Source organism: Rhodnius prolixus, unplaced genomic scaffold (genome assembly GCF_049639745.1).
Source record: "Rhodnius prolixus isolate KJV_2025 unplaced genomic scaffold, Rpr scaffold_23, whole genome shotgun sequence".
NCBI classification, from domain to species: domain Eukaryota; kingdom Metazoa; phylum Arthropoda; class Insecta; order Hemiptera; family Reduviidae; genus Rhodnius; species Rhodnius prolixus.
Window position 1 is genome coordinate 262940 of NW_027411627.1, and position 20751 is coordinate 283690.

The window sequence follows — 20751 nt, forward strand, 5'->3', positions numbered from 1 at the left end:
TTTTGGCCAACCTTTAATAATAAAATTCATTAATTGGTTCAATACCGAGTCCGATTTTGTCTTTTCTACAAACAATCTATTTTTCTCTTCCGATAATTGAACTTCCGAATTGACTTCAACAACATGCACTATCTCTTCAACAAATTCATCATCTTGGTCATCTTTCTGTGGGCTAAACCTTGACAATACATCAGAAACAAACATTAATTTACCTGGAACGTATGTTAGCTTAATTTGATATTTTAACAATTTTAATCGCATACGTTGTAGGCGAGGAGAAGGAATAGATGCTATTGGTTTTTCAAATAACGTAACTAAAGGTTTATGGTCTGTAAAGATTTCTACGTCACGACCGTAAATATAGTGATGATATTTGCGCGTTCCAAAAACTAAAGATAATAATTCTCTTTCAATTTGGGCAAAATTTTTCTCAGTTTCAGAAAGACTTCGAGACGCATAACTAATAGGTTTATTTTGTTGCATAAGGCAACAGCCAAGCCCAACTTGACTGGCATCGCATTGTAATTTAACTGGGATCGTTTTATCAAAGTTTTTAAGTATTGGAATTTTTAATATAATTTCCTTAATTTTATTGAACGTTTGCTCATGACTTGGAAGCCAGCACCACTGAATATTTTTCTTCAAAAGTTCATTAAGTGGGGATGTCAGGTCGGATAAATGAGGAATAAATTTTCTCAAATAATTTATCATGCCCAAAAATTTTTGAAGCTCAGATTTCGACTTAGGTGGGTTCAAATTTAAAATTGAATTGATATATTCTTGCGCGGGTCTCATTCCTTCCTCAGAAAAGACATGCCCAAAATATTTAACTTCACGAGCTTTAAATTGAATTTTATTTTTATTAAATTTAATATTTTTCTTTCTCGCTCTATCTAAAACTTGTTCTAGAATTTTATTATGTTCTTCTTCTGTTGATGAATAAATTAATAAATCATCAAAATAGACTATGACGTTTTCTATGTTTTTAAAATTTTCCTCATTACGATCTTGAAATTCCTCGGGGGCACTAGAGATTCCGAAGGGAAGCCTTAAAAATTTATAATAACCGAAGGGTGTAGACAACGTACAAATTTCACTAGAAGGCTCGTCCAATTTAATTTGATAAAAGCCATCTTTTAAATCTAACACGGTAAATATTCTTGCACCTGATAACTTCGAGGCCATTTCTTCTACTGTAGGAATTAATTTATTTTTTCTAATTATCGCTTTATTTACTTCACGCGGGTCTAGACACAATCTAAGAGAATTATCTTTTTTCTCTACCACAACTAGGTTACTCACCCACGATTTGGGTTCACACCGCGAGATTATTCCTTCATGTTCGAGTTCTTTTAATTTTAATTTCAATTTTTCTGCCAGCGAAAAGGGGACTCGCCTAGGAGGTTTCATAATAGGTTTTATATTATTATCTATTTTAATATTACAATAGCCTGGAAAAGCACCCAGTCCCGTAAACAAATCAGCGTTGTTTTTTATAAAACTATCCTTATCCACAAGTTTTTTATTTACTTTTAAGTTATTTATCCTTTTTATTAAACCCATAGTTAGGCAATCCTTCAACCCCAAAATTGGTTTTATTTTATAATTATTTGTATCATCAACTACTACAAAATTTACACTAAATTTTTTAGAATTTAATAAACATATTAAATCTATTCTGCCCATAGTTTTTAATTTACTCCCATTATAAGTTTCTAGTACTAGATTTTGATTTTTTATATTTTTTTGATTATTTTTATCAATACTACTGTAAGGAACAATGGAAACATCCGCACCTGTTTTAATATTATTATTTTAAACACACGATTATACTATTAGCGAGAGTTATTAAAAATTTGCAAATACTTTTACTAGAAGGTTCTAGACCGACTGCGCCATGTTGTGTGGGGAGAGGTAAGTTAAATTAGAAGCACCAGTCGGAGTGAAGTCTTTATTACAACTGAACTTACTAGTTCACCATAAATTATAATAACATAGAGTTCAGAGTCCACAACAACTTTAGGAAACTATTTCGTTAACTTTTTTGATTCTTCATTACATTAGAAGTATAAAACCGGAAATATAATGTTCAAAACATGTTTATTTTGGACATTTTTACGATATCAATTTTTATTGCATCATTCGATAGTTAATCAAATACCTATGGGGGAAAAATTAGTAAAAAAAATCTAAATAGTATTTTTCCTAGAAATAATTACAAAAAACGATTAGCTAATCTCATTGGCTGGCGGGTTGTATGATGTAGGCGGGCTGTAGCTGATGACGTAGTGACACCGTAAGCCACTCCCTCACCAATAAAAGCACAGTTATCCAGTACATAAAATGGTGCTCTTTCACTTTCATTCAATGATCTAGATTTTACTTTCTTTTACTTCAGGAAAATATTTCGTTAACTTTTTTGATTCTTCATTACATTAGAAGTATAAAACCGGAAATATAATGTTCAAAACATGTTTATTTTGGACATTTTTACGATATCAATTTTTATTGCATTATTCGATAGTTTATCAAATACCTATGGGGGAAAAATTAGTAAAAAAAATCTAAATAGTATTTTTCCTAGAAATAATTACAAAAAACGATTAGCTAATCTCATTGGCTGGCGGGATGTGTGCAGTAGGCGGTCTGTAGCTGATGACGTAGTGACACCGTAAGCCACTCCCTCACCAATAAAAGCACAGTTATCCAGTACATAAAATGGTGCTCTTTCACTTTCATTCAATGATCTAGATTTTACTTTCTTTTACTTCAGGAAAATATTTCGTTAACTTTTTTGATTCTTCATTACATTAGAAGTATAAAACCGGAAATATAATGTTCAAAACATGTTTATTTTGGACATTTTTACGATATCAATTTTTATTGCATTATTCGATAGTTTATCAAATACCTATGGGGGAAAAATTAGTAAAAAAAATCTAAATAGTATTTTTCCTAGAAATAATTACAAAAAACGATTAGCTAATCTCATTGGCTGGCGGGTTGTATGATGTAGGCGGGCTGTAGCTGATGACGTAGTGACACCGTAAGCCACTCCCTCACCAATAAAAGCACAGTTATCCAGTACATAAAATGGTGCTCTTTCACTTTCATTCAATGATCTAGATTTTACTTTCTTTTACTTCAGGAAAATATTTCGTTAACTTTTTTGATTCTTCATTACATTAGAAGTATAAAACCGGAAATATAATGTTCAAAACATGTTTATTTTGGACATTTTTACGATATCAATTTTTATTGCATTATTCGATAGTTTATCAAATACCTATGGGGGAAAAATTAGTAAAAAAAATCTAAATAGTATTTTTCCTAGAAATAATTACAAAAAACGATTAGCTAATCTCATTGGCTGGCGGGATGTGTGCAGTAGGCGGTCTGTAGCTGATGACGTAGTGACACCGTAAGCCACTCCCTCACCAATAAAAGCACAGTTATCCAGTACATAAAATGGTGCTCTTTCACTTTCATTCAATGATCTAGATTTTACTTTCTTTTACTTTAGGAAACTATTTCGTTAACTTTTTTGATTCTTCATTACATTAGAAGTATAAAACCGGAAATATAATGTTCAAAACATGTTTATTTTGGACATTTTTACGATATCAATTTTTATTGCATTATTCGATAGTTTATCAAATACCTATGGGGGAAAAATTAGTAAAAAAAATCTAAATAGTATTTTTCCTAGAAATAATTACAAAAAACGATTAGCTAATCTCATTGGCTGGCGGGATGTGTGCAGTAGGCGGTCTGTAGCTGATGACGTAGTGACACCGTAAGCCACTCCCTCACCAATAAAAGCACAGTTATCCAGTACATAAAATGGTGCTCTTTCACTTTCATTCAATGATCTAGATTTTACTTTCTTTTACTTTAGGAAACTATTTCGTTAACTTTTTTGATTCTTCATTACATTAGAAGTATAAAACCGGAAATATAATGTTCAAAACATGTTTATTTTGGACATTTTTACGATATCAATTTTTATTGCATTATTCGATAGTTTATCAAATACCTATGGGGGAAAAATTAGTAAAAAAAATCTAAATAGTATTTTTCCTAGAAATAATTACAAAAAACGATTAGCTAATCTCATTGGCTGGCGGGATGTGTGCAGTAGGCGGTCTGTAGCTGATGACGTAGTGACACCGTAAGCCACTCCCTCACCAATAAAAGCACAGTTATCCAGTACATAAAATGGTGCTCTTTCACTTTCATTCAATGATCTAGATTTTACTTTCTTTTACTTTAGGAAACTATTTCGTTAACTTTTTTGATTCTTCATTACATTAGAAGTATAAAACCGGAAATATAATGTTCAAAACATGTTTATTTTGGACATTTTTACGATATCAATTTTTATTGCATTATTCGATAGTTTATCAAATACCTATGGGGGAAAAATTAGTAAAAAAAATCTAAATAGTATTTTTCCTAGAAATAATTACAAAAAACGATTAGCTAATCTCATTGGCTGGCGGGATGTGTGCAGTAGGCGGTCTGTAGCTGATGACGTAGTGACACCGTAAGCCACTCCCTCACCAATAAAAGCACAGTTATCCAGTACATAAAATGGTGCTCTTTCACTTTCATTCAATGATCTAGATTTTACTTTCTTTTACTTTAGGAAACTATTTCGTTAACTTTTTTGATTCTTCATTACATTAGAAGTATAAAACCGGAAATATAATGTTCAAAACATGTTTATTTTGGACATTTTTACGATATCAATTTTTATTGCATTATTCGATAGTTTATCAAATACCTATGGGGGAAAAATTAGTAAAAAAAATCTAAATAGTATTTTTCCTAGAAATAATTACAAAAAACGATTAGCTAATCTCATTGGCTGGCGGGATGTGTGCAGTAGGCGGTCTGTAGCTGATGACGTGGTGACACCGTAAGCCACTCCCTCACCAATAAAAGCACAGTTATCCAGTACATAAAATGGTGCTCTTTCACTTTCATTCAATGATCTAGATTTTACTTTCTTTTACTTTAGGAAACTATTTCGTTAACTTTTTTGATTCTTCATTACATTAGAAGTATAAAACCGGAAATATAATGTTCAAAACATGTTTATTTTGGACATTTTTACGATATCAATTTTTATTGCATTATTCGATAGTTTATCAAATACCTATGGGGGAAAAATTAGTAAAAAAAATCTAAATAGTATTTTTCCTAGAAATAATTACAAAAAACGATTAGCTAATCTCATTGGCTGGCGGGATGTGTGCAGTAGGCGGTCTGTAGCTGATGACGTGGTGACACCGTAAGCCACTCCCTCACCAATAAAAGCACAGTTATCCAGTACATAAAATGGTGCTCTTTCACTTTCATTCAATGATCTAGATTTTACTTTCTTTTACTTTAGGAAACTATTTCGTTAACTTTTTTGATTCTTCATTACATTAGAAGTATAAAACCGGAAATATAATGTTCAAAACATGTTTATTTTGGACATTTTTACGATATCAATTTTTATTGCATTATTCGATAGTTTATCAAATACCTATGGGGGAAAAATTAGTAAAAAAAATCTAAATAGTATTTTTCCTGGAAATAATTACAAAAAACGATTAGCTAATCTCATTGGCTGGCGGGATGTGTGCAGTAGGCGGTCTGTAGCTGATGACGTGGTGACACCGTAAGCCACTCCCTCACCAATAAAAGCACAGTTATCCAGTACATAAAATGGTGCTCTTTCACTTTCATTCAATGATCTAGATTTTACTTTCTTTTACTTTAGGAAACTATTTCGTTAACTTTTTTGATTCTTCATTACATTAGAAGTATAAAACCGGAAATATAATGTTCAAAACATGTTTATTTTGGACATTTTTACGATATCAATTTTTATTGCATTATTCGATAGTTTATCAAATACCTATGGGGGAAAAATTAGTAAAAAAAATCTAAATAGTATTTTTCCTAGAAATAATTACAAAAAACGATTAGCTAATCTCATTGGCTGGCGGGATGTGTGCAGTAGGCGGTCTGTAGCTGATGACGTAGTGACACCGTAAGCCACTCCCTCACCAATAAAAGCACAGTTATCCAGTACATAAAATGGTGCTCTTTCACTTTCATTCAATGATCTAGATTTTACTTTCTTTTACTTCAGGAAAATATTTCGTTAACTTTTTTGATTCTTCATTACATTAGAAGTATAAAACCGGAAATATAATGTTCAAAACATGTTTATTTTGGACATTTTTACGATATCAATTTTTATTGCATTATTCGATAGTTTATCAAATACCTATGGGGGAAAAATTAGTAAAAAAAATCTAAATAGTATTTTTCCTAGAAATAATTACAAAAAACGATTAGCTAATCTCATTGGCTGGCGGGATGTGTGCAGTAGGCGGTCTGTAGCTTGGGACACCCTGTATATTATTAAATCATTTTAATATCACTATTAATATTATTTAATATGTTTTTTTAATAATCACTTCTAGTACGTGAGATTAATGAATGGCAAGGCATTGAAATTTTGGGAAATCTCTTGCGACCATATGTCCAAAGCGAACAACTTTCAATTAGACGTTAAAAAAAAGGTAGATCAATATTTATTTTTTTTCAATAATTTTGAAATTTCCTAACGTAACTATTTGTTGTTTTCTCCTAGGCTGCGGAACTGGGATATCTTTACTACATCAATAAGATTATCGACTTAACTGACACGGTGAGTTTGTATTTCTCTTAGTAATATGTCTAATCGGAAAGACGGTGGAGGGTGAAGTATGCTAAATAAGGGGAATATTAAATAACTAGGAAGGTTCGCCAAAGAAATCTGTGGAAGTTAGGCAAAGATAATATTTTTATTTAGAACTGTCTTAAGCTGGTGGTGCTTTTAGTTTAAACTTGCAGGCACCGATACATAGAAAGGTCAAATATTTTTATTTTTAAACGAGAGTCGTTCAATCAGTCGTTTTTGATAGGATTTACATGCCACAGACACGTCGGTCTTGCTCAAAATGAGAGCAAACTAAGAAACAAATAACTCTTTATTTAGACCGTAAACAAAAAAGAATTAATAAGTTTTAAACGTTTCTGCTTTTATATTTCAAATTTTAATAATCAATGAAAGTGAAAAATATTTTTGTAGCTTGCTGACCATGATGATGTTGTTTGTAGATCTGTTTCTGGTTGCGGAAGAAGGAACAACAGGTGTCCTTCCTGCATGTCTACCACCATGTGATTATGGTACCCAACACTTGGCTGTCCATTTTCTACTTTGGAGGTAATTCATTCGTTAGTGATTCAAAGTTTTAACTACGAAAATCACTGATACAAGTTTCGGTTATAGATTCTATGAAAATAAATCCTTTGGGGAGGACGTCGCATTTATACTGCAGACTGTCTCCGCGATTAGGGAGGTAAAACTAATTACAAAAAGGTAAAGGAGTGTAATCTCTGAAGGATGACCTAGTCCAGTGATGGCGAATCTATGACCCGCGCAAGCTTTTTCACTGACCCACACAGTTGCTAGGCAACCATTTGTTTGTTTACACGGGTTGATTTAGATTTTCTAATTGTTGTGGATAATTTATGTTCTATCTGTAGAATTTTCAATCACGCATTGACACAAAAGCAATTTAAATGCTATCTATAACCTTTAGTTTGATCATTACAGTTCTAAAAACGCAAATGACGAGTAGTATTTGAAATAAAGCGAAAAGTGTTTACAAAATATCAAATAAAATGTATAATTTTACTCATATTTTGTTTTTGTTAAAAAAAACATCGACAACCCAAAGCAAATAACCATATTTAGATTTTTCTTCAGATAAAACGCACACTTTTGTTCAGGTTATGTTTGTAAAAAGAGACTTCCATAGCACTTGTTTCGTCCCCGTTTTACCCGTTAGGCCAACTGAATTTTAAAGATGTTTAGTTTTGAAAACAGTTAAGTTTTTAAACTTAACTCTCTTGAGCAAATGGGCATTAGTGACCCAAGAGCTAGTACTGAAAAAAAAAAATGAACAAAATTTGACCCACGTCTCAAAAAGGTTCGCCATCCCTGTCCTAGGTCCCTTGGTCGAAAGCTTGGCTAAGAATGGAATAATAATGACTGACATTGGAAGTCTTCTTTCCTTTCTTTAGAATTAATGAATTAGTCGCCAAAAAGAAAAATTATTATCTGCATCACCTTTACATCATTAATTGCTTTTTTTTGTGTTTTTTCAGAGGAAACCAGTACATTTCTGGCAACATTGAATTCATTCATCCACATTTTGATGTACACCTACTATTTCCTGTCAAATCTAGGTCCCAGTTTGCAAAAGTACCTCTGGTGGAAGCGTTATATTACTTTGTTTCAAATTGTAAATATTATTATTTGCTTTGCCACTTTTAAAAGTCTACTCTAGAATTGCTATTATTAAAACAACGTCTTCAATTTTTTTTTAAAATACGACAATTGCCCCTGTTGAGCGGAAATGAAGACTAGCTACTCCTTCAAAGATGTTGGCAACCCTGAGAGTTTGCCAAGATATTTCCCAAGATCAAGTTCACAATTTATTTTTTTGCAGATGCAGTTTCTGGTGTTGCTCTACGTTTTTGGTAAATTATACAGCGATGCTTGCGGATGTAATAGCTGCTATCTCGTTCTATGGACATTGACAATAATTTCCTTTCTTATTCTGTTCTGCAAATTTTATGCAAAAGCTTATCGATCGAAGAAAAAATAAAAAAAAAAAATCGCAATTTATTTTTGTCATTTATGTACATATTTTCTATCGCTGTTGTGTTTATAACAGATAAAATGAACAGTTTCATGGCATTCACAGCCAATGACAGCTGATCGCAGTGATAAATCTCCTTAAAATATCTACCAAAGTCATGGAAACCATGTTTTAAAATTGGGGAAAAAACAGGAAAAGTCCATTTATGTGTCCAATCAGCATGCAACACACCATGGATCTACAAATCACTCACTTCTGCTCCTTCCAAATGTTATTCCTCATGTTGACTCTGTTCTTGGGATGAAGAAACTATTCTATTCATCTTCAGCCTGCTTTTTAAAGATCGTTTATCCTATTATAATTTTAATAAAAGCTACAATAATTAATTTGTACTAATGCAAGAAGTAGTGCTAAAAAAGGTTTACAACTTTAAAAAACGTAAAATACGTAGAAATAAGAAATTAGTTTCAAAAAAATCCATTGTAGAGCGCCACCTATCAGGTTAGTTAAAAAGTAGTTTAAATATTGGTCACCAGATAGCATTTCTGTAACCTCTCACTACGTATGCATATGCGTCAACACAAATTTTCTTTAGTACGACTTGAGTGAGATGGTAGGAAACATTGCTATGCCGTTCGTCACTCTAAACATATATTTAGCCTCTTCTGGCATTCACCACACACTCTCTTAAAGAAACATGAATGTGTTGTTAATGGCAGAGGAGATGTGTTCACTTCGGCGATCAGAGGGCTAATTTTCGCCCCATCTGGCCCAACATGGTGGCGCGTCATATCACCATGACGACGGCTATTAGTTCTATAAACTGCCACTAGATAGCTCGCGCTGCCCTGTATTACTTTTTTATTGCTTTTACACTCACTCCACACTCAGGCAGCCATTTTTAACCTTTTCGTTAGATTTTTTTTTCATATTTTTGCATCAAGTGAATGCAGTATTCATTATTTTTGATTTTTTTAATAATAATTAAAAGATTATAAGGATAAATAAATACAATATTATTAATTTATTCCTTTTTTCTTTTTTAAAAATTATCTATACACTTTTTTATAAATAAATCTTTACAAACAATATGTTTGATACAAAAATATGTTTACCAGATTATGTTGTGAATAAAAGAACAAAAATCATTAAAACGTCTTAGTTTAACTTACATTTAACCAAGTTGGAGACTCTCAAGACTTATATAGGACATGGTTAAATGTGAGTATTAGGTGAACCTATATAAATCTAGTGGGTCGTGACTAGAAATTTTGCCTAACTCTGATTTTAATATAAGATAATAATTAATTATTATAATAATATATACTTTTTAATATAAGAGTTTAGAGCAATCTTAAAATTTAAAATACAATTAAAAATACATATTTTTATTTTTTATTTTTTTTTTAAGTAATTGCGAAATTATGAGTTTAGTACGTAATTTCTATAAATATAAATGTAAATACAAATGTATTTACTAGACTAGTCTTAAAGCCAACGATCGTGAATGTTTCTTTTCAGAGCACTATATTATTTAATAAAATATTATTAGAAGAACACATTTTTTTTAAAAAATTTAACACGCAATAATTGCTCACAGTAAGAAACAGAAAGAAAATAAATACATGATTCACTAAGGAACATCTGGTGGTTCGATTTTAATGGATACTTCAACGTTGCTAAGCAACAGACTCATGTCAACATCCTGTTCTTGCACTGGTTTTCTTTCTGGCAATAATCTTTGCGATATAACTTCGCTCCAACGAATCTAAAAATTCCATGTTAAGTTTTATCTACAGAATAAATGTTAAAAAAACGAAGTACATTTCAGTAACTTTCAGAAAAAAAAACATTGTACCTTAATTTTCTCCCGGATTTGTTTGTCATCCCTGCTGTCCGCACTAATCGGTCGCTCTTGCCCTAGGGAAGATTGTAAGCTACCATCGGCACTGCCATCTTCCTCCTGGGTGCTTCTTATCGGACTTTTCTTTCGACATCTGTGGAGATTAACATATCAGTGATGTGGGGGCCAATCAAATTCATTACATTTTAATTACTTTCTCTTATACCTCACAAAGATGGAGTAGCGATCGCCGAATTTTTTCCATTTTGAGTTTTCATTGAAAATATTTCTTTTGCGGGAAACCCCCGAGTTCGAGAAAAATGGTTTCACAAAATTGTGTGCGTGAGTTTTGAGAGCGCGACTTTGTGCCGTCAGCACAATTCAAAAATTGTACATTCAAAAGTATGAAGCTTCTGAATGATTTCATTTAATATTACAACACTGCACTACATCCTCCATCCTATTGTTCATGGCAATGATGCAGTTTGAAAGAACAGACTGTTTCATCCTCCAGGATATGAAACAGAACGTATAAAAGTCTTAATTACCTTGGTATGATAGTGTTGTACTTCTGATGGAAGTTCCTCATGTGCTTGTAGTAGTCAGACGGATGGAGGTAGATGCAGCTGCACGCATCACATCTCAGGCAGTCTTCCATGCGCACTTTGGTCAGTCCCAGTCGCTTCGCTGGATAAATATAAAGTAAGAAATATGTAACTTGTACAAGTGATGGAATATTGCTTAAGTTCATATGTGTTTGCCGACTCAAGCGTACCAAGTAGGCATTCGAACTAGGGCAGAACGTAATATTTCTTTTAAGTCTTTTCATTATTTATTTATTTTATTTTTGCAATCGTTGCAATAATTTAGAAGATGAATGATTTAAACCTGAAAAAAACAATAAAATAAAGACTACCTGCTGAAAGTTAGGTTAGGTTACAAAATATTGGATTAACCTGGATAAGATAAATAGAGGCGCTTACTCTCAGATACTGAGACAAGATAGATCTTCACAAGGCCACTGCCGTAACCCACACTAATATTATTTAATTGCGTGATATTAAGACTATGAACTATTTTCCAATGTAAAATTTGTATAGTTTTATAAATAAACAAATCTTGACGCCAACGTTTCAAACTATATTTTGCTCATCTTTAGAGCACCACAAAACAAAAGGTGTTTTACAATTTCATCACGGAGACGACATTACTTATAATTCAACCTTAACATATCCGCACACACGACTTAAACGAACTGAAGTTAACGGGCGTTATCGACTGACTAACTAGACCAATGTTCAATTCTTTCACTTAATAACAAACGACTGATTTACAATTCTATACTAAACTGTGGGGTTCAACGAAACGCTCCAATCATCAACGAATTCAATCACTTCAGTCTAAAATTCTCCACATTATCGTTAACGCTCCATTTTACGTTTCAAATCTAAACTATCCACAAAAGGCTTAGACATTCCATTTTTAGGTCAGCTTCGCAAGAACTTGCTCCCTTATTCCAATCCTCTAGTCCGCCATTTATCATCTCATCACCATCCAGATCATCCTTCCAGGCAATTAAAATCAGCCTGTGGCCTCGCGATTTTCTCTCTTCTTAAGAGAATAGCTAATCCTGGAGACGACTTAGGTAGTGTTATCACTGGGTAACTTCTCTCCTCAATTAGTGGAGTTTGTAGTGGTGTCAGTTATTGTCATTGTCACTAATAGTGAATCTAGCTCAGATGTAACTTAACAAATAAATTAAAATAAAAAACTTAAACATAATAAAAAGCTAATAACTTTGAAAACTATGAAATTATTTATACAAAGTTTGAGTTGAATATAAATAATGCCTTGGTCTTCAAGATGAAAATTGTAAAACACCTGGATCTATTTGCCTTTTTTTTTTGTAGCTCTGAAGATGAACTAAATATAGCTCGAAACGTTGGCGTCAAGATTTTTTTTATTCTTATAAATACACTGACCAAAACTTCTGAAGCCTTCTAAAGAAAAACAGAAAACCATAAGTTACCTACCACTTTATACTCATTTCTGTTTGTTTAAATTTCTCAGACAATGAAATGAGTAGGTTTTGAGGAGGAATCGATGTAAGAGACGTACAGTAAAATTCAGTACATATTTGTAAAAAAAAATTTTGTCAATTATAATAAATGGAATTATTGCAGAATAATAGGAACTTGTGTGTAGTGTTCACACTGGATTTAGTGAAGTATCGATTCGATGCACTTCCTTCAACTGCAAGTTAATAAAAAAAGGACATCGAAAGAAATCAATACTGAGATAGTTTCGTAAAACCTAATCGATTCTACTAATCGGACAGCCGTACTGTATTATTTGATTACACTCACTAATCTGTTGTGAATGCACTCTTATTAGAATTATCAGCTTCGTAAAATCGATAATTACACTGAAGAGAGATTCGAGATTCACGTAAGACTGCATTGTAATGAATTTTCGTAACGAAATTTATAAATCTATTTGAATGTAACAAAATTTGGAGTGCTTTTTCAGAAAATAGGAAAAAAAAGTAAGAAATCAATTCAGTAAAGAAAAATTTTAGCGCTTCATATATACAGCTGTGGCTACACTGTTATAGTTTAAATTAATTTTCACAAACAATTTTACAAAGTAACAGCTCGGAAAATTCTCATTTTCCAGGAATTCGATTTTTTTTTTCTTAAAGCTTAATGTTAACAATATTTTTGCTTTTCACTATCATATAGTTGGAAAAGCCTAAACTGAAGTATCTAGAAAGAAGTGCTTCTGGATTTAAGGGACATTTTATACGCTTCGATAAAAAAGCTTGGATTTCCCATGAGTTAGACAAGAATTCCATTTCTCCGGATTATCTAATAGAGAAAATTCTTTTCTTTTTTTTTAAAAGAAAATTTAAAAATAAAATCTTACACTTTGGCTTATAGATTCTCCTCGGTTTTCGACCAACTTTAACGGCTTTGTCATCATGATGATATAGGCCAGCTTCATTTTGCTCTTTCTTCACTTCTTGATAAAGTAATTTCCTACGTAAAGCCATTTCTGCTTTGGTTAAACATTTCTCAGAGAAACTGTGCAACGTAATATGCATTTCCAATGAATTTGTATCTTTGAAATTTATTCCACATTTAGTGCAACCATGTTTTTCTATATTAATAAGAAATAAAGAAGTACATATAGCATAAAGAATCTAGAAGTAGTTAGATTAAGATTGTCTATCGATAGATTTTATTTTATTTTTTTAAAGAAATAAGTGCAGTGGCTCACCTGCGGTAACATCGTCTTGACTAGCCTCCATTTTGGAAACATTTCATCGAAACTTCCAACTTATTACCTCACCTTAATCCTCACTAATATCGACATTTCCAAGTGAACACTATAACTGAACTGCACCAAAAATATTGTAAACTAAAGCTACAGCTCTCGGCGTACGTTCACGCCAGCCAGTCCCCTACTAAAAATACACCACATGTTTCTCGAAGTGGTGAATCGTATCCCAAAGGGGAGTCGTATCCCCTCCTCCTTTATTGCACGTACTTCTTGTTCGCTATGCATTTTATTTCTGGCTCCAACATGGTCATATGCGCGCAGAATTGGAATCTTGTTTGGTTGTTTACGTGAACCTTTGATAAACAGCTGTAGCACAATGAAACCTACCTTCCGAGAAGAGTAGCTTGAAGGCTATCCTCTAATGCAGTGGTTCTTAACCGGTGTTCCGCGAATATGGTACAAGTGTTCCGCGAAATTTCAATTTTTAATGTATTGAAATTTAGAAACTTACGAAAGATACGTAAACAAAAAATTGTTCCTTTTTTTTGTAATTTGAATTTAATTTTAAGTTCTTGCTAAATACCGAATTTCAAATTATTTAATGTTAGTGTTCCGCGAGAAAAATATATACATATAATTGTGTTCCGCGTCTATGAAAAGGTTAAGAACCACTGATATAAAGGGTTGAAAATGTTTTGGGTCATGAAATTCTGTAAAATTATGGCCGTTCTATATCTCCCACGGTGAACCACGTATTGGTATGGAATTTTGTTCTCTTATACATTTGGTTTTTCTCAATTATAAACTATAGTTATTTTGTGCACAGATCTATAAATGTAGAAGATATAAAGGGTTGAAAATTTATTGGGTCATGCAATTCTGTAAAATTATGGCCTTTCTAAATCTCCCACTGTGAACCACGTATTGGCATGGAATTTTGTTCTCTTATACATTTGGTTTTTCTCAATTATAAACTATAGTTATTTTGTGCACAGATCTATAAATGTAGAAGATATAAAGGGTTGAAAATTTTTTGGGTCATGAAATTCTGTAAAATTATGGCCGTTCTATATCTCCCACCGTGAACCACGTATTGATATCGAATTCTGTTCTCTTGTATACTTTGTTTTTCTCAATTATAAACTATAGTTATTTTGTGCACAGATCTATAAATGTAGAAGATATAAAGGGTTGAAAATTTATTGGGTCATGCAATTCTGTAAAATTATGGCCTTTCTAAATCTCCCACTGTGAACCACGTATTGGCATGGAATTTTGTTCTCTTGTACACTTTGTTTTTCTCAATTATAAACTATAGTTATTTTGTGCACAGATCTATAAATGTAGAAAATATTAAGGGTTCAAAATTTTTTGGGACATGAAATTCTGTAAAATTATGGCCGTTCTATATTTCCCACTGTGAACCACGTATTCGTATGGAATTTTGTCCTCTTGTACACTTTGTTTTTCTCAATTATAAACTATAGTGATTTTGTGCACAGATCTATAAATGTAGAAGATATAAAGGGTTGAAAATTTTTTGGGTCATGAAATTCTGAAAAATTTTGGCCGTTCTATATCTCCCACTGTGAACCACGTATTCGTATGGAATTTTGTTCTCTTCTACACTTTGTTTTTCTCAATTATAAACTATAGTTATTTTGTGCACAGATCTATAAATGTAGAAGATATAAAGGGTTGAAAATTTTTTGGGTCATGAAATTCTGTAAAATTATGCCCTTTCTAAATCTCCCAATGTAAACCACGTATTGATATGGAATTTTGTCCTCTTGTACACTTTGTTTTCCTCAATTATAAACTATAGTTATTTTGTGTACAGATCTATAAATGTAGAAGATATAAAGGGTTGAAAATTTTTTGGGTCATGAAATTCTGTAAAATTATGGCCTTTCTAAATCTCCCACTGTGAACCACGTATTCGTATGGAATTTTGTCCTCTTGTACACTTTGTTTTTCTCAATTATAAACTATAGTTATTTTGTGCACAGATCTATAAATGTAGAAGATATAAAGGGTTGAAAATTTTTTGGGTCATGAAATTCTGTAAAATTATGGCCTTTCTAAATCTCCCACTGTGAACCACGTATTGATATGGAATTTTGTCCTCTTGTACACTTTGTTTTTCTCAATTATAAACTATAGTTATTTTGTGCATAGATCTATAAATGTAGAAGATATAAAGGGTTGAAAATTTTTTGGGTCATGAAATTCTGTAAAATTATGGCCTTTCTAAATCTCCCACTGTGAACCACGTATTGAATGGAATTTTGTCCTCTTGTACACTTTGTTTTTCTCAATTATAAACTATAGTTATTTTGTGCATAGATCTATAAATGTAGAAGATATAAAGGGTTGAAAATTTTTTGGGTCATGAAATTCTGTAAACTTATGGCCTTTCTAAATCTCCCACTGTGAACCACGTATTGATATGGAATTTTGTCCTCTTGTACACTTTGTTTTTCTCAATTATAAACTATAGTTATTTTGTGCATAGATCTATAAATGTAGAAGATATAAAGGGTTGAAAATTTTTTGGGTCATGAAATTCTGTAAAATTATGGCCTTACTAAATCTCCCACTGTGAACCACGTATTGAATGGAATTTTGTCCTCTTGTACACTTTGTTTTTCTCAATTATAAACTATAGTTATTTTGTGCATAGATCTATAAATGTAGAAGATATAAAGGGTTGAAAATTTTTTGGGTCATGAAATTCTGTAAAATTATGGCCTTTCTAAAACTCCCACTGTAAACCACGTATTGATATGGAATTTTGTCCTCTTGTACACTTTGTTTTTCTCAATTATAAACTATAGTTATTTTGTGCACAGATCTATAAATGTAGAAGATATAAAGGGTTGAAAATTTTTTGGGTCATGAAATTCTGTAAAATTATGGCCTTTCTAAATCTCCCACTGTGAACCACGTATTGATATGGAATTTTGTCCTCTTGTACACTTTGTTTTTCTCAATTATAAACTATAGTTATTTTGTGTACAGATCTATAAATGTAGAAGATATAAAGGGTTGAAAATTTTTTGGGTCATGAAATTCTGTAAAATTATGGCCTTTCTAAATCTCCCACTGTGAACCACGTATTGAATGGAATTTTGTCCTCTTGTACACTTTGTTTTTCTCAATTATAAACTATAGTTATTTTGTGCATAGATCTATAAATGTAGAAGATATAAAGGGTTGAAAATTTTTTGGGTCATGAAATTCTGTAAAATTATGGCCTTTCTAAATCTCCCACTGTGAACCACGTATTGATATGGAATTTTGTCCTCTTGTACACTTTGTTTTTCTCAATTATAAACTATAGTTATTTTGTGCACAGATCTATAAATGTAGAAGATATAAAGGGTTGAAAATTTTTTGGGTCATGAAATTCTGTAAAATTATGGCCTTTCTAAATCTCCCACTGTGAACCACGTATTGATATGGAATTTTGTCCTCTTGTACACTTTGTTTTTCTCAATTATAAACTATAGTTATTTTGTGCACAGATCTATAAATGTAGAAGATATAAAGGGTTGAAATTTTTTTGGGTCATGAAATTCTGTAAAATTATTGCCGTTCTATATCTGCCACTGTGAACCTCGTATTCGTATGGAATTTTGTCCTCTTGTACACTTTGTTTTTCTCAATTATAAACTATAGTTATTTTGTGTACAGATCTATAAATGTAGAAGATATAAAGGGTTGAAAATTTTTTGGGTCATGAAATTCTGTAAAATTATGGCCTTTCTAAATCTCCCACTGTGAACCACGTATTCGTATGGAATTTTGTCCTCTTGTACACTTTGTTTTTCTCAATTATAAACTATAGTTATTTTGTGCACAGATCTATAAATGTAGAAGATATAAAGGGTTGAAAATTTTTTGGGTCATGAAATTCTGTAAAATTATGGCCTTTCTAAATCTCCCACTGTGAACCACGTATTGATATGGAATTTTGTCCTCTTGTACACTTTGTTTTTCTCAATTATAAACTATAGTTATTTTGTGCATAGATCTATAAATGTAGAAGATATAAAGGGTTGAAAATTTTTTGGGTCATGAAATTCTGTAAAATTATAGCCTTTCTAAATCTCCCACTGTGAACCACGTATTGAATGGAATTTTGTCCTCTTGTACACTTTGTTTTTCTCAATTATAAACTATAGTTATTTTGTGCATAGATCTATAAATGTAGAAGATATAAAGGGTTGAAAATTTTTTGGGTCATGAAATTCTGTAAACTTATGGCCTTTCTAAATCTCCCACTGTGAACCACGTATTGATATGGAATTTTGTCCTCTTGTACACTTTGTTTTTCTCAATTATAAACTATAGTTATTTTGTGCATAGATCTATAAATGTAGAAGATATAAAGGGTTGAAAATTTTTTGGGTCATGAAATTCTGTAAAATTATGGCCTTTCTAAATCTCCCACTGTGAACCACGTATTGAATGGAATTTTGTCCTCTTGTACACTTTGTTTTTCTCAATTATAAACTATAGTTATTTTGTGCATAGATCTATAAATGTAGAAGATATAAAGGGTTGAAAATTTTTTGGGTCATGAAATTCTGTAAAATTATGGCCTTTCTAAATCTCCCACTGTGAACCACGTATTGATATGGAATTTTGTCCTCTTGTACACTTTGTTTTTCTCAATTATAAACTATAGTTATTTTGTGCACAGATCTATAAATGTAGAAGATATAAAGGGTTGAAAATTTTTTGGGTCATGAAATTCTGTAAAATTATGGCCTTTCTAAATCTCCCACTGTGAACCACGTATTGATATGGAATTTTGTCCTCTTGTACACTTTGTTTTTCTCAATTATAAACTATAGTTATTTTGTGCACAGATCTATAAATGTAGAAGATATAAAGGGTTGAAAATTTTTTGGGTCATGAAATTCTGTAAAATTATGGCCTTTCTAAATCTCCCACTGTGAACCACGTATTGATATGGAATTTTGTTCTCTTGTACACTTTGTTTTTCTCAATTATAAACTATAGTTATTTTGTGCACAGATCTATAAATGTAGAAGATATAAAGGATTGAAAATTTATTGGGTCATGAAATTCTGTAAAATTATGGCCGTTTTATATCTGCCACTGTGAACCTCGTATTCGTATGGAATTTTGTCCTCTTGTACACTTTGTTTTTCTCAATTATAAACTATAGTGATTTTGTGCACAGATCTATAAATGTAGAAGATATAAAGGGTTGAAAATTTTTTGGGTCATGAAATTCTGAAAAATTTTGGCCGTTCTATATCTCCCACTGTGAACCACGTATTCGTATGGAATTTTGTTCTCTTGTACACTTTGTTTTCCTCAATTATAAACTATTGTTATTTTGTGCACAGATCTATAAATGTAGAAAATATTAAGGGTTGAAAATTTTTTGGGTCATGAAATTCTGTAAAATTATGGCCTTTCTAAATCTCCCACTGTGAACCACGTATTGATATGGAATTTTGCCCTCTTGTACACTTTGTTTTTCTCAATTATAAACTATAGTTATTTTGTGCACAGATCTATAAATGTAGAAGATATAAAGGGTTGAAAATTTTTTGGGTCATGAAATTCTGTAAAATTATGGCCTTTCTAAATCTCCCAATGTGAACCACGTATTGATATGGAATTTTGTCCTCTTGTACACTTTGTTTTTCTCAATTATAAACTATAGTTATTTTGTGTACAGATCTATAAATGTAGAAGATATAAAGGGTTGAAAATTTTTTGGGTCAAGAAATTCTGTAAAATTATGGCCTTTCTAAATCTCCCACTGTGAACCACGTATTGATATGGAATTTTGTCCTCTTGTACACTTTGTTTTTCACAATTATAAACTATAGTTATTTTGTGCATAGATCTATAAATGTAGAAGATATAAAGGGTTGAAAATTTTTTGGGTCATGAAATTCTGTAAAATTATGGCCTTTCTAAATCTCCCACTGTGAACCACGTATTGATATGGAATTTTGTCCTCTTGTACACTTTGTTTTTCTCAATTATAAACTATAGTTATTTTGTGCATAGATCTATAAATGTAGAAGATATAAAGGGTTGAAAATTTTTTGGGTCATGAAATTCTGTAAAATTATGACCTTTCTAAATCTCCCACTGTGAACCACGTATTGAATGGAATTTTGTCCTCTTGTACACTTTGTTTTTCTCAATTATAAACTATAGTTATTTTGTGCATAGATCTATAAATGTAGAAGATATAAAGGGTTGAAAATTTTTTGGGTCATGAAATTCTGTAAAATTATGGCCTTTCTAAATCTCCCACTCTGAACCACGTATTTGTACGGAATTTTGTCCTCTTGTACACTTTGTTTTTCTCAATTATAAACTATAGTTATTTTGTGCAGAGATCTGTAAATGTAGAAGATATAAAGGGTTGAAATTTTTTGGGTCATGAAATTCTGTAAAATTATGGCCTTTCTAAATCTCCCACTGTGAACCACGTATTGATATGGAATTTTGCCCTCTTGTACACTTTGTTTTTCTCAATTATAAACTATAGTTATTTTGTGGACAGATCTATAAATGTAGAAGATATAAAGGGTTGAATATTTTTTGGGTCATGAAATTCTGTAAAATTATGGCCTTTCTAAATCTCCCACTGTGAACCACGTATTGATATGGAATTTTGTTCTCTTGTACACTTTGTTTTTCTCAATTATAAACTATAGTTATTTTGTGCACAGATCTATAAATGTTGAAGATATAAAGGGTTGAAAATTTTTTGGGTCATGAAATTCTGTAAAATTATGGCCTTTCTAAATCTCCCACTGTGAACCACGTATTGCTATGGAATTTTGTCCTCTTGTACACTTTGTTTTTCTCAATGATAAACTATAGTTATTTTGTGCACAGATCTATAAA

The 20751-nt window shown here is 31.7% G+C and overlaps 1 protein-coding gene across 1 annotated transcript; it reads right to left on the minus strand.

Moving 5' to 3' along the window:
• Positions 1-9728: 9728 nt before the first annotated feature.
• Positions 9729-14077, minus strand: LOC141459864 (uncharacterized). Its single transcript, XM_074139410.1, has 5 exons — positions 13837-14077; positions 13483-13716; positions 11106-11244; positions 10573-10711; positions 9729-10482 (listed from the first exon to the last, which is right to left on the minus strand). Exons 1-5 carry the CDS (start codon positions 13865-13867, stop codon positions 10348-10350), a joined length of 678 nt encoding a protein of 225 aa, XP_073995511.1. The 5' UTR covers positions 13868-14077; the 3' UTR covers positions 9729-10347.
• Positions 14078-20751: the final 6674 nt, after the last annotated feature.

Excerpts from the sequence above, each read along its gene's own strand:
- LOC141459864 (XM_074139410.1), bottom strand. The coding sequence starts at position 13,867 with ATGGAGGCTAGTCAAGACGATGTTACCGCAG. Across the intron at positions 13,717-13,836 it reads TCAAGACGATGTTACCGCAG|AAAAACATGGTTGCACTAAA; the intron begins GTGAGCCACTGC and ends TTATTAATATAG. Across the intron at positions 11,245-13,482 it reads GAGAATCTATAAGCCAAAGT|CGAAGCGACTGGGACTGACC; the intron begins GTAAGATTTTAT and ends ATATTTATCCAG.